General features: G+C 40.5%; 1 protein-coding gene across 1 annotated transcript in view; it reads right to left on the bottom strand.

Moving 5' to 3' along the window:
• The window catches only part of LOC117517488 (disks large homolog 4), a 181,604-nt gene extending 163,608 nt beyond the window's left edge, over window positions 1–17,996 (bottom strand). Inside the window, 1 exon segment of the mRNA XM_034178519.1 lies at window positions 17,827–17,996. Coding sequence (XP_034034410.1) covers window positions 17,827–17,928 — 102 coding nt within the window. The 5' untranslated portion in view covers window positions 17,929–17,996.
• Between the last annotated feature and the right edge of the window lie 3,780 nt (window positions 17,997–21,776).

Here is a 21,776-nt window from a genome sequence, read left to right as displayed (position 1 = left end):
CCCCCCCCCCCCCCCCCCCCACCACACACACACACACACACATACACACACACACACTCCAGATGTGTAGGGGGTCAGCCTGGACGTGCGCACAGGCCCGGCCCAACACTTGTGTCCTGTGAGCGTCGCACTGCAGGTGACAAGCCTACAGTGCGACAAAAATGCCACTTTTAGTCATATATCAGCAAAAATACGCCATAACAAACACTGTTTGGTCAGTTATCACAGCACTTGTTTCCTCTTTTTTAAAAATATGTTTATCTACGTGTTGATTTTAGCCATTTTACGCTCCCATTATGAGGCCGTGATTGTAACGCAGTGGTAAATTTGCCATCTGGTAATCAGAGCTTTCTTAAGTTGCAGGTTCAAATCCCGTGAGTGTCATTTAACCGCAGGTTTCTATATTGCATCCCCTTTTATTTATACTAACCCAGTGATATTCACTAATTATACAGCAGGTTTTTATTTTATTTTTCTCTACATCAGCAGTGCAACATGTCCCAGCTGCTTACTGCGTTTTGTGTTTGGTTTACGGATTTTCTTCCGGTTTCTGCATCTTTCGTGTTATGTGTGAAGGGGCCCTAAATGATGTGCTTCTTTATGGATTCTGAGTATTTCAGAACAGCGAAATGCTTTCTAACTCATTTCTTTCATTTACTTGTTTGACCATTTTGAAACGGTGAATATGTTTGAGAACAAACAAATCCTTGTTACATGCCAGATGAACTAGCAGTAATTTTACAGTTTAGAAATAGTTAATCACATTCTGAAGTAACTGGTTAATTTAGAGTTTGAAGCATTAATGGTTGGATCATTTAAATTCTGGAGGAGCTCTGCCCCCCCATACTTCCCACCTTTTTAAGCATTTTTTTTGTTGTTGTTTTTCAGCTGCCCCCCCCCCCCCCAATTACAGCCCTCTTAACCCCCTGCCACTTTAAGCATTTTTTTTTAATGTAGATGTAAATTAATATTCAAAGTTTTCAGCTAGTTGACAGCAGGGCTGTACAATATGGCCAAATTATCCTATCTCAATACTGTCGTATAAATTGTCATGTAAATGTCACTTATATATATGCTGTCCATATTCTTTAACCGCTTAGGTGGGTAAGGAGTGTTCCCATGGGATAAAAAAGCTTTTCAACCTACCATCCCTGGTTCTCAAGACCAGGCAACTAAGTGGCTCTACTCTCTCTTTTTTTTTTTTTTTTTTTATATATTTAGGTGTACCTTAGTAAACACTAGTAGAGTTCCACTTTAGATTTGGAATGTACAATAGAAGATATATCTTACTGAATTTTCCTATCAGTATACGATATGACTATGATTTGACACAAAGTGCAGCAACAGTGAAAATTAAACATTCGTAAACAAAACAGTAATAATACCACACTCACTCATCATAAGGTTAGGATACTGTGCCCTCAAAAGTATTGGAACACTTGGAATTTCACACATTTTAATTTGTTTATGCCATTTTAAATACAAGAAAAACAAAAAATAAAGAATAAAAATTTCTAAAATTATCTTCCTCAAACTCAAATCTCTGAAACTTGATAAAACCTGTAAATAATTATCAGTTTGATTGCCAGTTTTCTTTAGACAAGTCAGGGGATGGAAACATAATAAGTGATAAGAATGATAAATGATAATAATGGTGACAAAGGACAGTTTCAGTTTGTACAGGGGGCAAAAGTTAAAGTTGCTCCATTCATTTTGCTCCAGCTGTATTTGTGTTGAATTTGATACTTGTATCACCATTTGATGGATTGTTTCAGTTATCTGCTGCACTAATAAGCCAACAGAGCATGAACCAGCTGCTGTCTGTTATCTTAAACATGTGTATATAAGGTAACCCAAATTAAAGGAGAAATGCTGCTTTTAACAACCTGGACCTCATTTCTGGCATAAAATACGGTCGTTTACTCACCAATATAAGTTTGGTGTGATTAGAATTCCATAGTTCAAACGATGTGTTCAGTTCAAATCTGAAGCAAACATTTTTCTTCTTCTACTAAGGTGGATTAGAACTTTTTGTGGTACACAGCACAAACTATTGAACAGGAGGAACCTAGTAGTCAATGTGACTCACTGATTTGAAAATGCAGGACTTTCAACCAGACGTGTGGTGTGACATGTTAATCATCTGTGTCCAATCAGATTTCAGGGGAGTCCAGTGAAACCCCGGCCTCCACTCTAGCTCCACCCATGCCAGGAAGTGTTCAACATTTCCTGTTTCACTGTGACTGAGAATTTGGCACTTCCTGTTTGAGTGTGAGCTTGCCACCGAGTTCCCGCAAGATTCCATGGGATCTCATCTGTCAATCCAGGAAGTGTTTGACATTTGAACATTTCCTGTGGATTTGAATTTTGGCACTTCCTGTTTAGGATGCCCTGTACCATGAGTGAGCTTCGCGCTGCTACGCAATGCTTCGCTCCTATAATATTGGGGCAACAGTGGCAAAATATTCGACCATTTCACATTTGGATGTATTACTCTGCGCCATGACCGGTGTTCTGATGAGATGTCATTCTTGTCGAATATCATTCCTATCCTCCACGCAACTGCACATGCGCATGTGCAATAGAGTCGGGATGCGGAACTGTCGATTTATTTGACAGAACACCGGCTACACTCGCTACTAGCTCTTAGCTGAGAGCGAGAGAAACCCACGTACTTCCGCCGCTGCCACCGAAATGGGTGAATTTAAGCTACCATACAAAAGTTCAAGGCAAGGTCCCAGGATGGATTTTCACATTTGATATATTACTCCGTGCCCTGACCACTGTTGGAGAGACACTGCCTCGGCTTGACAGTAAGCCTCGTTGACCGAATTACCTACAGAAAAATAAACCATGCAAATTTATTTTAATTTATTTAATATTTATTTCATTCATTTAAAAGAAAAAAAAGAAAAGCAGAAATAACAAAACATTACAAACCATTGAATGAAAAGGAGCAGATTGGAAGAATAAGTCTTATATATTCTGCCCCTTTTTTACAATACAGTCTTGCAGTATCAAGCATCATTAATCGACCTAATTTAACAGATTACATTTATATGACTTTGTCACATGCTACCGACTTATTTCATAATTTTATCGATTATTTAAAAGATTACTTCCCTAACAGATTACATTTTAATCTTCAAACATTCTAAACATTAACAGATTACATTTTTGGCTTTGTCACAGCCCACTGACTTATTTCATAGTTTCATACTTACGAAATACATCAAGTTTAATACATTTTTTAAATAATTTAAGCGACCTTGATTCTTTGATTTTTTTGTTGAGGTTGTTCCATAATTTTACACCATTCACTGCAATACTCTGTTCCTTTATCTTGGTTCTGAATCTTGGTTTTTTAAAGACTTCTATGCCCTTCAAATTATAACTACTTTTTTCAAACATATTTTGAATGTTTATTGGTAAGGTATTGTTATTCGCTTGGTACATTGTTTGTAATAATTTCAAATCAACTAAATCATGAAATTTAAGTACCCTATACTTAATGAACAATGGACTAGATGGATCTCTAAAATGACTGTTGCTAATCACTTTTAAAGCTCTTTTCTGCAAAATAAACAAAGCTTGTGTATAAGTTGTACATGTTGATCCCCAGATTTCTACACAATAAGTCAAATATGGAACAATCAATGAATTGCACAATGTTAATAATCCATAACTATTTAATGAATATTTAACTTTATGCAAAACAGCAATGGCTTTCGCTATCTTTCCTTTTATGTAATTTATGTGTGACTTCCATGTAAAATCTTCATCAATCATAACTCCTAAAAATTTCATTTCTTTTACCCTTTGAATGTCAATTCCATCTATTTTTAATGACATCATTTTTTTTACTCTGTCATTAAACAATATGAAATTTGTTTTATTAAGATTAAGTGACAATCTGTTTATATCAAACCAATATTTAACTTTTTCCACCTCTGTATTTATCACTTGTGCTACTTCCTGTATATCTGATCCAGAGTAAAATAATGTTGTATCGTCAGCAAATAAAATGCTACCAAGTACATTAGATACATTCACAAAATCACTGATATACAAAATAAACAGTTTGGGTCCAAGTACCGACCCTTGTGGTACTCCACAAATAATATTACACAATTCTGATTTAGTATTATTTATCTGAACAAACTGTTTTCTATTTTTTAAGTAGCTTTTTACCCACTGATGTGCAATCCCTCTTATTCCATATTGTTGTAACTTGTGAAGCAATCTTGAATAATCAATAACATCAAAAGCTTTTTTCAGGTCAATAAAAACACTTACAAAATAATCCTTATTATCTATTGCTGTTGATATTTTCTCTGTTAATTCCATAATTGCCATAGCTGTTGAATGTTTTGTTCTGAATCCATACTGAGCATTATTTAAAATATGATGTTTCTCAATGAATTTATCCAACCTTGTCACAAAAGCTTTTTCCATAATTTTAGAAAACTGGAAGCAATGACACTGGTCTGTAATTTGCAACATTATGTTTGTCTCCATTTTTATATAATGGGACTACCTTGGCAATTTTCATTTCGTCTGGAAAAATTCCTGTTGACAGAGACAGATTACAAATGTAAGTAAATGGTTCAATAACAGTTTCTATTATACTTTTTACAGTCATCATGTCTAAATCTTCATAGTCAGTTGATCTTTTGCTTACACAGTTTTTTATTTCATCTTTTTCCACATTGTCAAGGAAAATACTATTGATCGTATTTACAATTGTATTTAATTTATCTTCTACTATTGGTTTATTTCCCACCAGACTTGATCCCACCTTTGAAAAATAATCATTAAACTCATTTACAACTTCTTTTATGTCATATATCTCTTTATTTTCCTTGACAAGGTAATTCGGAAAAGTTGATTTCACTCCATCACACTTTTTATAATTCCCCATGTTGCCGTCATATTATCTTTACTCTTATTCAATTGTTCACTATAATAATCTTTTTTTGTTTCCTAATTATTGTCAATAGTTTATTTTTATATTTTTTGTATGTGTTCTGTTTCCTTTGTTTGCATTTTTAAAAAGCAGCTATATAAATAGTTTTTCTTTACACACGCATTTTTTATTCCCTTAGTCAGCCATGGTTTATTTACTCTTTTCTTACTAGTTTTTATTAATTTACATTTTTTATTATATGTTTCCATCAGTATTTTCATAAATTAATTATATGCTACATTAACGTCACCGACATGAACTTATTCCCAATTTTGATTTTTAAGGTCATAATTTAATGCCGCTAAGGCTTTTCATGACTTATCTCTTAAAGTTTCTAACAGTTTTTTTTTTGTACCTATTTTTATATTTAAATATTGAAAAAAAAACGGTAAATGATCACTAAGATCTGTCATCAATATCCCATTCTTAATAATTTCATCTGTTCTATTTGTGAATATATTGTCAATTACAGTTGCACTTTGTGATGTAATTCTGGTTGGTTTTGTTATCAAAGGGAATAAGCCCAAGCTATTCATTGAATTCACAAAATCACTTACTCTTTGGCAACTGGAGCTTTCCACATTAACATTAAAGTCTCCACACATAAAGAGCATTTTGTTTTTGATTTGATGGAATAATTCTATTATTTTATCTGTAAATTTCACAACACAATAGTCTGGTGCTCTGTATACACAACTGATTAGAATATTTTTAGATGTTTCATGTACAATTTCCACTGTTACAATTTCTATGACATCATCTATAATTGTCATTTCTTCTACAATTTTACATGTCAGATCTGTTTTTATGTACAAAGCAATACCTCCACCTTTTTTATCTCTTCTATTTGCAAAATATAGCTCATATCCCTCCATTTGAACATCAGCCATGAGGTCATTTTTAAGCCAAGATTCTGTGATTGCAACAATGCTGAATCTATTTTTAAACTGGTTTAAATAATCTTTTATTTTTGACATTTTACAGTACAAACTTCGGATGTTTATATGTATGAGTGACAGGGTATCTTCAGTAATTTTTTCACTATTTAACTGTTTTTCCATATAATACTCACAACCAATTGTAGTCAAATCTCTACTCTACTGCCTCTACTGGTGGTTGGCTCTCACTGCGGTATTGTATCACTTCCTGTTCCGGAGCACAGCGGCGTTTTGCTGTATCTGTTAGCTGTTTAATCTGCGCAGTTAGACTGATCTAGATAACTAGATAACGATTTGTTTCACAGTGTAATCTTCACGTGCCTTAACTAAAGCACTCCCTCTGCTGAATCACCTCTAAATTATTTACACATTATTCAATTTGTGTGTTTTTAGGAATCCGCTAGCTTAGTGCAGCTACTAGCTCTTAGCCGGTTTAGCATGGCGGCTTCTCCTGTCTCTCCTGCACTTTTCTGCTCTGGGTGTGAAATGTTTAGTTATTCCTCGGCCTCCTTTAGCAGTAATGGTACTTGTAATAAGTGTAGCTTATTCGTAGCTTTGGAGGCCAGGCTGGGCGAATTGGAGACTCGGCTCCGCACCTTGTAAAATCCTACAGCTAGCCAGGCCCCTGTAGTCGGTGCGGACCAAGGTAGCTTAGCCACCGTTAGTTCCCCTCCAGCAGATCCCGAGCAGCCGGGAAAGCAGGCCGACTGGGTGACTGTGAGGAGGAAGCGTAGTCCTAAACAGAAGCCCCATGTACACCGCCAACCCGTTCACATCTCTAACCGTTTTTCCCCACTCGGCGACACACCCGCCGAGGAACAAACTCTGGTTATTGGCGACTCTGTTTTGAGAAATGTGAAGTTAGCGACACCAGCAACCATAGTCAAATGTCTTCCGGGGGCCAGAGCAGGTGACACTGAAGGAAATTTGAAACTGCTGGCTAAGGCTAAGCGTAAATTTGGTAAGATTTTAATTCACGTCGGCAGTAATGACACCCGGTTACGCCAATCGGAGGTCACTAAAATTAATATTGAATCGGTGTGTAACTTTGCAAAAACAATGTCGGACTCTGTAGTTTTCTCTGGGCCCCTCCCCAATCGGACCGGGAGTGACATGTTTAGCCGCATGTTCTCCTTGAATTGCTGGCTGTCTGAGTGGTGTCCAAAAAATGAGGTGGGCTTCATAGATAATTGGCAAAGCTTCTGGGGAAAACCTGGTCTTGTTAGGAGAGACGGCATCCATCCCACTTTGGATGGAGCAGCTCTCATTTCTAGAAATCTGGCCAATTTTCTTAAATCCTCCAAACCGTGACTATCCAGGGTTGGGACCAGGAAGCAGAGTTGTAGTCTTACACACCTCTCTGCAGCTTCTCTCCCCCTGCCATCCCCTCATTACCCCATCCCCATAGAGACGGTGCCTGCTCCCAGACCACCAATAACCAGTAAAAATCTATTTAAGCATAAAAATTCAAAAAGAAAAAATAATATAGCACCTTCAACTGCACCACAGACTAAAACAGTTAAATGTGGTCTATTAAACATTAGATCTCTCTCTTCTAAGTCCCTGTTAGTAAATGATATAATAACTGATCAATATATTGATTTATTCTGCCTTACAGAAACCTGGTTACAGCAGGATGAATATGTTAGTTTAAATGAGTCAACACCCCCGAGTCACACTAAATGCCAGAACGCTTGTAGCACGGGCCGAGGCGGAGGATTAGCAGCAATCTTCCACTCCAGCTTATTAATTAATCAAAAACCCAGACAGAGCTTTAATTCATTTGAAAGCTTGACTCTTACTCTTGTCCATCCAAATTGGAAGTCCCAAAAGCCAGTTTTATTTGTTGTTATCTCTCGTCCACCTGGTCATTACTGTGAGTTTCTCTGTGAATTTTCGGACCTTTTGTCTGACTTAGTGCTTAGCTCAGATAAGATAATTATAGTGGGAGATTTTAACATCCACACAGATGCTGAGAATGACAGCCTCAACGCTGCATTTAATCTATTGTTAGACTCAATTGGCTTTGCTCAAAATATAAATGAGTCCACCCACCACTTTAATCATACCTTAGATCTTGTTCTGACTTATGGTATGGAAATTGAAGACTTAACAGTATTCCCTGAAAACCACCTTCTGTCTGATCATTTCTTAATAACATTTACATTTACTCTGATGGACTACCCAGCAGTGGGGAATAAGTTTCATTACAGTAGAAGTCTTTCAGAAAGCGCTGTAACTAGGTTTAAGGATATGATTCCTTCTTTATGTTCTCCAATGCCATATACCAACACAGGGCAGAGTAGCTACCTAAACTCTGTGAGTGAGATAGATTATCTCATCAATAGTTTTATATCCTCACTGAGGACAACTTTGGATGCTGTAGCTCCTCTGAAAAGGAGAGCCTTAAATCAGAAGTGCCTGACTCCGTGGTATAACTCACAAACTCGCAGCTTAAAGCAGATAACCCGTAAATTGGAGAGGAATTGGCGTCTCACTAATTTAGAAGATCTTCACTTAGCCTGGAAAAAGAGTCTGTTGCTCTATAAAAAAAAGCCCTCCATAAAGCTAGGACATCTTACTACTCATCACTAATTGAAGAAAATAAGAACAACCCCAGGTTTCTTTTCAGCATTGTAGCCAGGCTGACAAAGAGTCAGAGCTCTACTGAGCCGAGTATTCCTTTAACTTTAACTAGTAATGACTTCATGACTTTCTTTGCTAATAAAATTTTAACTATTAGAGAAAAAATTACTCATAACCATCCCAAAGACATATCGTTCTCTTTGGCTGCTTTCAGTGATGCCGATATTTGGTTAGACTCTTTCTCTCCGATTGTTCTGTCTGAGTTATTTTCATTAGTTACTTCCTCCAAACCATCAACATGTCTATTAGACCCCATTCCTACCAGGCTGCTCAAGGAAGCCCTACCATTAATTAATGCTTCGATCTTAAATATGATCAATCTATCTTTATTAGTTGGCTATGTACCACAGGCTTTTAAGGTGGCAGTAATTAAACCATTACTTAAAAAGCCATCACTTGACCCAGCTATCTTAGCTAATTATAGGCCAATCTCCAACCTTCCTTTTCTCTCAAAAATTCTTGAAAGGGTAGTTGTAAAACAGCTAACTGATCATCTGCAGAGGAATGGTCTATTTGAAGAGTTTCAGTCAGGGTTTAGAATTCATCATAGTACAGAAACAGCATTAGTGAAGGTTACAAATGATCTTCTTATGGCCTCAGACAGTGGACTCATCTCTGTGCTTGTTCTGTTACACCTCAGTGCTGCTTTTGATAAGGTTGACCATAAAATTTTATTACAGAGATTAGAGCATGCCATAGGTATTAAAGGCACTGCGCTGCGGTGGTTTGAATCATATTTATCTAATAGATTACAATTTGTTCATGTAAATGGGGAATCTTCTTCACAGACAAAGGTTAATTATGGAGTTCCACAAGGTTCTGTGCTAGGACCAATTTTATTCACTTTATACATGCTTCCCTTAGGCAGTATTATTAGACGGCATTGCTTAAATTTTCATTGTTACGCAGATGATACCCAGCTTTATCTATCCATGAAGCCAGAGGACCCACACCAATTAGCTAAACTGCAGGATTGTCTTACAGACATAAAGACATGGATGACCTCTAATTTCCTGCTTTTAAACTCAGATAAAACTGAAGTTATTGTACTTGGCCCCACAAATCTTAGAAACATGGTGTCTAACCAGATCCTTACTCTGGATGGCATTACCCTGACCTCTAGTAATACTGTGAGAAATCTTGGAGTCATTTTTGATCAGGATATATCATTCAATGCACATATTAAACAAATATGTAGGACTGCTTTTTTGCATTTGCGCAATATCTCTAAAATTAGAAAGGTCTTGTCTCAGAATGATGCTGAAAAACTAATTCATGCATTTATTTCCTCTAGGCTGGACTATTGTAATTCATTATTATCAGGTTGTCCTAAAAGTTCCCTGAAAAGCCTTCAGTTAATTCAAAATGCTGCAGCTAGAGTGCGGACAGGGACTAGAAGGAGAGAGCATATCTCACCCATATTGGCCTCTCTTCATTGGCTTCCTGTTAATTCTATAATAGAATTTAAAATTCTTCTTCTTACTTATAAGGTTTTGAATAATCAGGTCCCATCTTATATTAGGGACCTCATAATACCATATCACCCCAATAGAGCGCTTCGCTCTCAGACTGCAGGCTTACTTGTAGTTCCTAGGGTTTGTAAGAGTAGAATGGGAGGCAGAGCCTTCAGCTTTCAGGCTCCTCTCCTCTGGAACCAGCTCCCAATTCGGATCAGGGAGACAGACACCCTCTCTACTTTTAAGATTAGGCTTAAAACTTTCCTTTTTGCTAAAGCTTATAGTTAGGGCTGGATCAGGTGACCCTGAACCATCCCTTAGTTATGCTGCTATAGACTTAGACTGCTGGGGGGTTCCCATGATGCACTGAGTGTTTCTTTCTCTCTTTGCTCTGTATGCACCACTCTGCATTTAATCATTAGTGATTGATCTCTGCTCCCCTCCACAGCATGTCTTTTTCCTGGTTCTCTCCCTCAGCCCCAACCAGTCCCAGCAGGAGACTGCCCCTCCCTGAGCCTGGTTCTGCTGGAGGTTTCTTCCTGTTAAAAGGGAGTTTTTCCTTCCCACTGTCGCCAAGTGCTTGCTCACAGGGGGTCGTTCTGACCGTTGGGGTTTTTCCGTAATTATTGTATGGCCTTGCCTTACAATATAAAGCGCCTTGGGGCAACTGTTTGTTGTGATTTGGCGCTATATAAATAAAAGTGATTTGATTTAATGTGAAGTCAAATATACTTTCATCAATATTTGTGTCTATGTCATATATTTTATCATCTGTTCCCATGTTTGATCTGATTTTTTGTTGGTCATACTACCAACTGACGTCATATTTATTTGTCTACTCAGGTCTGTACTTTGTAAGGTCCTCTATGTCTCTGATTTGTATACCCTTTGTTCCTTCTTTCACTCTAATCCACATCCGACAGTTCCAGACCCATGTAGCAACAATGTGTTTCTGTTTTTTTAATAGTCTTGCTTCCCTGGCAATATCTGCATTTTTTTTCATTAGATGCTCATTTATATAGACATTTGTTCCTTTCAGATTCTTTGCCTGTCTTAATAATTCATTTTTGTATTTTCTGCTTGTAAATCGTATAATAATATTAGGTAGTTTATTTTTACTGTCTTTGGATGGAATTGTGTGACAGTCTGATATAGTGTCTTGATGGATGACAACACCTTTTTGATATAAAAAATTTGTGACTTGCTGTTCTAGTGTTTGTAGTTCTTCAGGCGGTGCATCCTCCCCACTGGCTCCACCAGAATCCACCACCCGTGCATACGACCGATGTTTTGTTTCCAAACCAGTTATTATAACATCATCTTTTCTAGAATATTATTCAAGTTCATCCACCCGTTACTCAAGTTTCTTAATAATCTTGTCCTTTTCTTTAAAAAGATTTTGGAGCTCCTTGATCTCCATCAACTTGTCTAAATTGGACATGTCTTTTGAAATACGGTTTAATGAGGTCTTTATCTCCTCCATGTCTTCCTCCAATTTATCTGTCTTCCTGGGTGGTGCCATGTTAACTCATGTAGTTCAGTACAGGCCACTATTAATTATAAAACAATTCCCACTCAGTCTCCACCACCACAAATTCGGTCGCCACACACCGACCTTTCCCGATGTTAATCCCGGATATAGCCGTCACCAGCCTCGGTCGCAGCCGCCGTCAGCCTCGGTCGCAGCCGCCGTCAGCCTCGGTCGCAGCCGCCGTCAGCCCCGGTCGCAGCCGCCGTCAGCCCCAGATGCAGCCGCCGCTAGCCCCGGATGCAGCCATCGCCAGCCCCGGACGCATCCGACGCCGTGGGCCTGGATGCTTCGCCTTCTCCCACCGACGCCGCGGGCCTGGATGGGTCGCTTCCCGCACCGACGCCGCGGGCCTGGATGGTTCGCCTTCTCCCGCCGACGCCGCAGGCCTGGATGGTTCGCCTTCTCCCGCCGACGCGGGCCTGGATGGTACGTCTCCGCTGACGCCGCGGGCCTGGATGGTACGTCTCCGCTGACGCCGCGGGCCTGGATGGTACGTCTCCGCTGACGCCGCGGGCCTGGATGGTACGTCTCCGCTGACGCCGCGGACCTGGATGGTTCGCCTCCGCCGATTTTGCGGGCCTGGATGGTACGTCTCCGCCAACGCTGCTGGCCTGGATGGTACACCGCCGGCCTGGGTAGGTCGCCGTTAGCTTTGCGGCTAATCCGAGCTTTACTTTACTTATTTTCTTACTGATTTCTTACTTACTATTACTGTTTTAAACAGAAACTCAGTGAAATTCTGTGACACACTAAAATGTTCGATGCGCAATGAACACCATCTACGGCCATACCGCCATCTTCTACCGCCATCATTAGCATCCGGACAATTTGAGAAGTGATGGAATTGAATTAGAATAGGAATAACCCCCTTGTGTCTGATGATTTGCCAACATTCATGCTGTTATACGGTTGCAAATAGCTGTTTTAAAACTCCTTTTTACCGGCTCCGCGTAAAGCTCCATTTGCAACTGTATAACAGCATGAACATCCGCAAATCATCAGACACAAAGGGGGTATTCCCTAATTATAATGTGGAAACATTTAGGGAAGAAAAATTTCAACCTTAAACCCCTTCACTAGCTATGCCTATTATTATCATTATTATCCATTTTAACTGGTTCTGAAAATAACTCTTGACATTTCACTGGCTGATAATAACAAATGTGGACATGAATGTGAGAGAAGAACTTGAAACCTTTTCAATGTGTGCAGTGTCTTAGATAAAAATATATAGGACACAATGAGGTAGGACAGTGAGAGGTGGAGATACGCATGGGACTATATATGCTAATAATACACACCGCCATGTTACGCACACCACGGCCACACTTACAAAAAAATAGGTAAACCCAGAATGAACACACCCACATTCATTTTACCCCCCCCCCCCCCCACACACACACGCATGCAAAAACTAGACCTGCAAAAAATGTTCTTTATTATTGATAAATATGATTACTATTATTACAAACTTACAAAAAAATGCACATCACAAATAAAACTCCAAAAGTTGTATTTTTGACAACCAATGAATCTAGTTTCCAGGATTCATCTCTGACGGTGTATTCTTATATATCCCAAAATGATATGGGCAAAACTTTGGTGTTGTGCTCATCTTATGTTAGGAGTTAGGACTTTTTCAGAAAGCCTCATTTGGTGCAACATTTATGTTTTGAAGATGGACTTTTTTTGTACTCAACATGAGTTGTAGATGGGGATAAACACTGGCCTACACTGAAAAAAAAAAGCCTTTTGGATTAACATGATTTAAATATGTACATTAGTTGCACATGATCAGAATGTATCCAACTGAAACAATGTCTTGTGTTTCTAATTAGATTACATAAGAAAATGATGTCAGTTGGACACATTCTGGTGACAGTGCATCCAGAAAGTATTCACAGTGCATTACATTTTCCACATTACGTTATGTTGAAGTCTTATTCCAAAATGAAGTAAATTAATTTTTTTACCTCAAAATTATACTCACCACCACCTGATGATGTCACCACCATGTTTCACTGTAGGGATGGTGCCTGGTTTCCTCCAAACATGACGCCTGACAGTCACACCAAAGAGTTCAATCTTTGTATCGTCAGACCAGAGAATTCTGTTTCTCATGGTCTGAGAGTCCAGGTGCCTCTTGGCAAACTCCAGGTGGGCTGCCATGTGCCTTCTACTAAGGAGGGGTTTCCATCTGGCCACTCTACCACACAGGCCTGATTGGTGGATTGCTGCAGAGATCTACACAGAAAAATGCTGGTCACCTGGGTCACTTCCCTGACTAAGGCCCTTCTCCCCTGATCGCCCAGTTTTGATGGGCAGCCAGCTCTAGAAAGAGAGTCATGGTGGGTCTGAACTTCTTCCATTTACAGATGATGGAGGCTGCTGTGCTCAGTGGGACCTTCAAAGCAGCAGAAATGTTCCTGTACCCTTCCCCAGATTTGTGCCTCAAGACAATCCTGTCTCAGTGGTCTACAGACAATTCCTTTGACTTCATGCTTGGTTTGTTCTCTGACATGCACTGTCAACTGTGGGACCTTATAAGTAGACAGGTGTGTGTCCAAATCATGTCCAATCAACTGAATTTACCCCAGGTGGATTTCAATTAAGCTGTAGAAACATCTCAAAGATGATCAGTGGAAGCAGGATGCACCCGTGCTCAATTTTGCGCATCATGGCAAAGGCTGTGAATACTTATGTACGTGTGATTAGTAAGTAAGTCCTTTCAGCTGCTCCCTTGTTTATGCACTCAGGGTCACCACAGCAAACCCAAAGTGGAACTGCATGCTGAACTGGAGGATAAGTTCCTGCCCTTTGCCTTATTTCAAATACCAATGGAAGCCATTTGCAACTTCAAAAGCAGAAGAGACTTGGAAAAACATGAAAGTTTGCTTGGTTGCCGACAAATTGAAAAACAAGAAAAATGATCATTAAATAAAGAAATTAAAAAAAACAAAATAAACTTACATGCAAGTATTGATCTTGCTTATTTACTGTTGTATTTGTATGATGTGTGCTTTTTTGAGAGTTTTATGTCATTTTTAAACACAGTAATAAATGAATTTTGAAGCGTGAAATTTTCTTCCATCTCAGCACGCCCCCCACCCACTGTGGTCATTGACCACCGCGCTCTGGATGTTCCAGCAGTTCTCAGTTTCACGGATGACAGGAACCGCCAGAGATGGCACAAAAAAAAAAAAAACAACAACAACAACAAAATAGTCCTCTATCTGCAGGCTTTGTGTATCGCTTGTGCTTTGTCTGATTTATGTGAACAGAGAGTCTGCTGAAAGAGTTCGTGAACTTTTCCTGAGGGCATGGTGCTCTTAGACCTTTGCATGACACTGGATATCTCACCAATAATGCTTTATTTTTGAGTGACAGTTAACCAAACGAATGACATGCGAGTCTTGCGTGATGAATCATCACAAGATGCCTGCTTTACAAGATGCCACCACTAACCGCGTTCTATTTTTTGAGTGACAGTTACCCTGACCAATGATGGCCAAGTCTTACACGAGATGCCTATTTTACAAGATTACACAAGAAAGCAATGGAGACAAGAGAAATCACTCTGTGCGGCTGCAAATAGACAAATTTAAATAAATTTAAGCAAAATTACCTGGGGGAAAAAAAGAGAACGAACACCCTAAACTGGAAAATCGCCATGATGGCTCTCAGATTATAGCAACCTGATGTTGCGCCACATTTCCATTGCTTAAGGGGAGCCCTGCAACATATGCTTCCTTCATGACAATCCATTTTTCAAGGACAGCCATGCCGTTTTCAACAAGCTAATGCAAAAGCACATTCTGCAAACATTACAAAGGCATGGGTGTGAAAGAAGAGGTTATGGGTACTGGACTGGCCTGCCTGTAGTCCTCACTCACTCACTCATCTTCAACCACTTATCCAGGCTCAGGTCACGGGGGCAACAGCTCCAGCAGGAGACCCCAAACTTCTCTTTCCTGGGCCATATTAACCACCTTTGACTGGGGGATCCCAGGGTGTTCCCAGGACAGTGTGGAGATATAATCTCTCCACCTCGTCCTGGGTCTTTCCCAGGGTCTCCTCCCAGGAGGACATGCCTAGAACACCTCCCTAGCGAGGTGACCCAGAGGACATCCTTACCAGATGCCCAAATCACCTCAGCGGCCTCTTCTCAACGTGAAGGAGCAGCACCTCTACTCCAAGCTCCTCGTGGATGGCCGAACTCCTCATCTTATTTCTAAGGGAGACACCAGCCACCCTCCTGAGGAAACCCATTTCAACCGCTTGTACCTGCGATCTAGTTCTGTCAGGCATTGACCAGTAGATCAAGAGCTTTGCCTTTTGGTTCAGCTCCCTTTTCTTCACAACAGTATGGTAGAGCGAATGCAATACCGTGCCTGCTGCACCAATTCTCCGGCCAATCTCACGCTCCATTATCCGCTCACTCATAAACAAGACCCAGAGGTACTTGAACTCCTTCACTTGGGGCAAGACCTCATTCCCTACCTGAAGTAGGCAATCCATTTTTTTCCTGCTGAGAACCATTGCTTCAGATGTAAAGGTGCTGATCCTCATCCCAGCCGCTTCCCACTCGGCTATGAACCAATCCAGTGAATGCTGGAGGTCACAGGCCAATGAAGCCAAAAGGACCACATCATCTGCAAAAACAGTGATGAGACCATGAGCCCACCAAACTGAAAATCCTACTCCCCTCCAACTACGCCTCGATATCCTGCAGTCCTGACCTCTCCCAAATAGAGAATGTGTGGACAATTTTGACAGGAATATTGCAACAACAATGACCCCATACTGTTGAGCACCTTATGTTGTGATTGTCGGAACAATGGAACAAAACTGCTTGTGTCCACAATGCTAAAAAATCTTAAGTGTTGTGTGAAGGAATGGCAACTTTACCAAGTGGTAAATGCTTTAGCATCCCAACATTTTTTTGAATGCGTTGCAGACCTGAAATGCATGAATGGATGCATATTAACAAATGAAGCACATTTAACTGACCACACAATCTGAAATATCTTGGGTTTGTGCTGTCTGCAATGAAATAGAAGTCAAAGTTAATGTAAGGATCATTGTGTTGTTGTTCTTTTTTAAAATTGGCATTTTCCATATTGCCCCAAGGGTTCTGATTTGGGGTTGTTTGTTTCCTGGAGTAGTTTAAAAACACCAAAATCAGGGAAAAAAAAAAAAAACTTAGTTTCATACAAATAACATAGCTGTAGGCAAAAGAAGCTGAAATGATGAAGTCAAATTACATCAGCATGCATCAACATGACTGTACACCAATATTGTCATTGAAGATTGTAAACATAACAGAGCAGATTCCAGCGCTTCATCTGGCACTGTTTTGAAGCAGTGACTTTTATTTGATATCTAATTAAGATACATAAAAATATTATGTTGGACACATTCTGATTATGTGCAACTGATGTACATAATTTAGGTGCCTTAGTTGCAAATGTTAAGCATTTCAGTCATTCTTCACTGTTTTTCAGTGTCATCAGTCAATGACTCTAATCTTCTGCTCTGGCATTTAATAGCATTAATTGCATATATCCATTACAATTTATTGTACAATTAATTGTATATTTAAGCTTTGTGGGACCGGTTGACAGTCAGTAAAAACAGCATTTCATTTCTAAGAGTGTGTATATCCAGATTAAGGCCCAAATTTAGTGGCAACTCAGGGTGTAATGCACAGTTTCAGCAGGATTTGCATCGTTGCAATTCCTAAATGCAAACACAACCAGGACAGTAAGAAAACAACATCATGACTTCGGCCAGACGATGAGCAATTCCTGCATGTGCAGAGTGCAGCACTGGATGCAGTCAACAAACCAGCCAACACCTGAAACTGGAAATGAGCAAATGAATGAATGAATGAATGAATGAATGAATAACTGTCCATTGCTGCCGTCATGTTCCAGCCTATATACTTATACATAAAGCACATTTAAAAAAAAAAACGCAGCTGAGGCAGTCTTCAGCTCAGATAAAACGCCTCCTGCAGTGTTTCTCTGCTGGTGTGTGATAAGTGGCCCTGAGCTGTAAAATGCATTTCCCAAGGTCAAAATCCTGCCTGCAGTTTGCTTCACTATAGGTGAAAAAAACAAACAGTGAAAATCAGCGCCGGTAGTTTCTGACCTGTGATCAGAACCAGTAAACGCTGAGACAGGACAACACACCTGAGGGTGTGATCACCGGCCAGGAGACGATCCCAGAGGCCTGCTCCTCCTGTACCATCATGAATGTTTCGGATTTGGATGCTGCTTCTCTTACCTTGCAGCCGAACATGAGGGACAGGGTCCGGTTGCTGCAGATGACCTTACACTGGCACATGACCGGAGACAGACACTTTAAACTCCTGACAGGCAGAGACATCAGTCCACAGCGCGCACAGGGGACGCACACGCACAACCTCGGGCTCAAATGTCACCGAACCGGTGATCAGCTCCGACAAAACGCGACGCGAAACAACACGTGCTTCTTTTCTTCTTTTTACGTCGGCGCGCCACCATACATGTCGCCCCGTGGATTTACACTACATTCATCATTTGCACCTCTCTCTCTCCTCCCCCCCTCACTCTCTCTCTTTCTCTCTCCTCCCCCCCTCACTCTCTCTCTTTCTCTCTCCCCCCCCCCCTCTCTTTCCCGCTGTATCAATCACCATAAAGTTTGTACTACATGCGCAGCTGGAATCCTGTGAGAACTACGTTGAAAAGTCATCAAATATCACAGTTACTCGCACTAAAATAAGCCTGCAAACGCTATATTAAATTAATTTAAGTTAAAATAAACAAGTAGCTCAGCACGTGATCATTAGAGCGCACAGCTGCGATGATTAGAGTCCCTTTATTCAGAGCGATGATGTGATTACACTGCCCCCACATGGATGAGTGGAAAAGTGCATGAACAGCTGTCCAAGGTCCTGAAATGTGGAAGTATCCGGTCTGAGCCTGATGGATACACAAAGTACCACCTGGGGTCCCCTGATCAGGTTATTTGAAAATAAATAAATAAAATGTCCAACTGTCTGTCCTCCATCAGGCCAACGTTCGATTTAGGTTTTGAAAGGGTGCCAGAAATCAGAGTTTTGTTTTTTTAAATATGTTTTTCTCCAGTTAGTGTCCATTTTTTAATCATGTGCTTGATGGGAATTAAAATGAAAGACTGACAAGCCAAAAAGCAAAGCAGTTAGCTCAGTGGGATAAGGAGTTTGGCAACCAGCATGCAGACCTGAGTCTGATTCCTCTGTGTCTTTGGAGAGGACACTTCATCTGAACAGGTCTGTTGTACACACAGTACCTGCACTGGGTGGGGAATTAACATGCAACGGATATATAGAGAGAGGTGTGTGTGGCATTAGTCATAGAAATATTCAGAGTTGTACAAAAGTTAAAGAAGAGCATATCGGGTAAGTGTAAATTGCATAAATGTCCGTGTGCGTAAGTGTGAGGGGTGGCTATAATTCTATGTGCACGGTGCAGTGGATCTAATGAGATGTGTGATAATGTGAATGATTGCATAGAGTTGCATCAGTGCCACCTGTCCCCAAACCACAAGCGCAGCCCCGCAGCATGTAGGGGGCTTGATGTCACTGTAAGCACCAAATGGCACGGAGCACCCCTCCGCTGTGGGGGAGGACATGCACTGCAATAAGACCAGGTGGTGAGAGATGACTACAGACCAGCCAATAAGCCAACAAGCAGGAGCAAAGCCACACGCACCCATCCGAATGCCTGACAGGACCCTAACCCCACAGAGAGAGAGAGCAGGCCAGCCAACACCTCCCTGGTATCACCCACCAGGGCGCAAACTGGAAGCATGCCTGGTGCCCCCCCCAACCAAGTTCAACATCCCTGCACCGGAGCCAATGAGAAGGCCGACCCCATCTGCCAGTGTTGGACACTCAGGCCACACATGAGGGGAACCCCACTGCCCAGAGGCGCCCATGAACAGGTACCTTTTTTAACCTCTTAAACCCTAGGGGAGGTGATGGTCTAGTGGTTAAGGTGTTGGGCTTGAGTCCAGAAGATCATGGGTTCAAATCCCTGCCTGACTGGAAAATTACTAAGGGCCCTTGGGTAAGGCCTTTAATCCCCCATTGTGTAGTGAGCACCTTGTATGGCAGCACCCTGACATCAGGGTGAATGTGAGGCATAATTGTAAAGTGCTTTGAGCATCTGATGCAGATGGAAAAGTGCTCTATAAATGCAGTCCATTTACCATTTTCCATTTTAGAGTCCCCAAATTTGGGCACTTGCCCTGTTTTGGAACATTTGAACACTCATAACTAACCAATGCTGACACCAACATACACTTATTATACATCAAAATGTCAAGCAAAGTCTCCTCTACAAAATTATCCACTTCAATCACATATCAAGTAACCACAGCTGAAACGTCAAGCAAATGACATAAATCGGAATTCATTTTTTGGGAAAAAAAAACCCTCAATTACTCCTACCAAGTATTATTTACTTTCAATTTTTTGCATCCACAACATCCCGTAGGACCTGTCTTTTAACTGATCCAAACTTTTGCATTTTTGACCTTGTACAAGCTGAGAAATAAATCATAATGTATGGATATGTGATTTTGATGAAATAGGCTCTCAGGCTTAAGGGGTTAAACACTCGTATAAGTGTTCAAAGAAAAATGTGACTTGGTAGGTTTCGATTTCTATAAATAAGCTTGTGTATTTTCAAATGAAGTACTGTAAAAGCTTAAATTGATCATACACAAACTAATGTATATGTGAACAGAATTCCAGTCCTGTGTAACTACTGACAAGGAAACATTGACTACTAAGTGCACAACATTTTAAAAAAGCAAAACAAAAGGTACAATTGCAATCTTTTCCAAATAAAATGAATTGATATGACTAATTGTTCCAATAGCAGTCAGCGGCAAGTTTGTTTTTCATGCCGACAATATGGCACAGCTGGCAGCACAGTTTTAGAACATCAATAACTAATTTAGTGTTCATTTTCTTGTTCTCCACCAGTGTGTAGGAATGTGCTGACATATGGAGCCCACAGGGTGGAGTGAGAGAACCAGGTAGGCTCCATTTAAATATTGTGCATTCATCTCAGGGCCGACTGCGGCGAAGGGCCACACGTTGTCTGGTGACATCAACATGAAATCGAACTCCGAAGTTGTCCCCGAGTACACCTGTGTGTTACTGATATCACACTCTGAGAGTTGGGGTTTTCCTGGGAAATTTGCAGTGTGCGGAGAACATCGGCAGGTGGACTACATATTCATGAAGTAGACGACTGGACTGTGTGATAAAAGTCCTCTTCGTCATTCACAGATTGTTCAATCCATCAGAACCGCTGATGCAAAAACATTGGAAAAAGCAACATCATAATGAGCTGGAAAGCACTCAGTCTTTACATGATGTGTGAGCACAATATTAAAGCTACAGTGTGTAGGATTTAGAGGTGTTTATCAGCAGAAAGGAAATATAGCATTCATCCCCATTTGTTCATTAATGTACAATTACCTGCAACAATGATTCATTATGCATTTTCATAAGCTTAGAATGAACCCTTCATATTTACATTGGCGCACAACCCCCCCCCCCCCCCCATGTAGATCACCATGTTGCACCACCATGATAATAATCGAAGTGCACATCTCGGGCCGTGCTGTGCATTATGGGTAGGCTCAATTTTTCGACTACCAATCCACAAGCTATGACGACGGAAAGCAGCGAGGAGTGCTGTGTTTTGGATCATTTCAACCGCTGGAAAGTTGACGATTTAAAGCATTTTTATCAGCTCCGCGGATTGCCTGTTACAACCAGGACTACGTAAGGCAGTGGACAGAAATGGAAAGAAGAGCTGGTTGTGCTTGCGTGTGCTGCATCTGTACAGAAACTACCGTTAGTGCTGACAAAGGAGGAAGAGCGCGCTGCTGTCGAAAATGACCGGTCCTTGTTGATAGTTGGAGACAAACAAATTTCTGACCCCTTGAAGGCAACTGACGGATGGTTAGACGAAGTCCAGAGACTGAAACTGTGGATACTGCAGAATATTTGCTAAGCAGGGATGAGAAATCGCTACTCCGCCGGCTTCGTAATGACTACAGTGAAGGTGAGTCTCACATATAACCTCTTTGGTGTCACTTTTGTTTTGATAAGTTGACAGACATACAATGATATGTGCATGCATGCAGTTTGTTTATAGAACATGTCAATATTATAATATTACGCACCACGTCAT

Source organism: Thalassophryne amazonica, chromosome 9 (genome assembly GCF_902500255.1).
Source record: "Thalassophryne amazonica chromosome 9, fThaAma1.1, whole genome shotgun sequence".
In the NCBI taxonomy this organism is placed as follows: domain Eukaryota; kingdom Metazoa; phylum Chordata; class Actinopteri; order Batrachoidiformes; family Batrachoididae; genus Thalassophryne; species Thalassophryne amazonica.
Note: the sequence above shows the minus strand (reverse complement) of the source record. Positions and strands in the feature narration are given on the sequence as shown.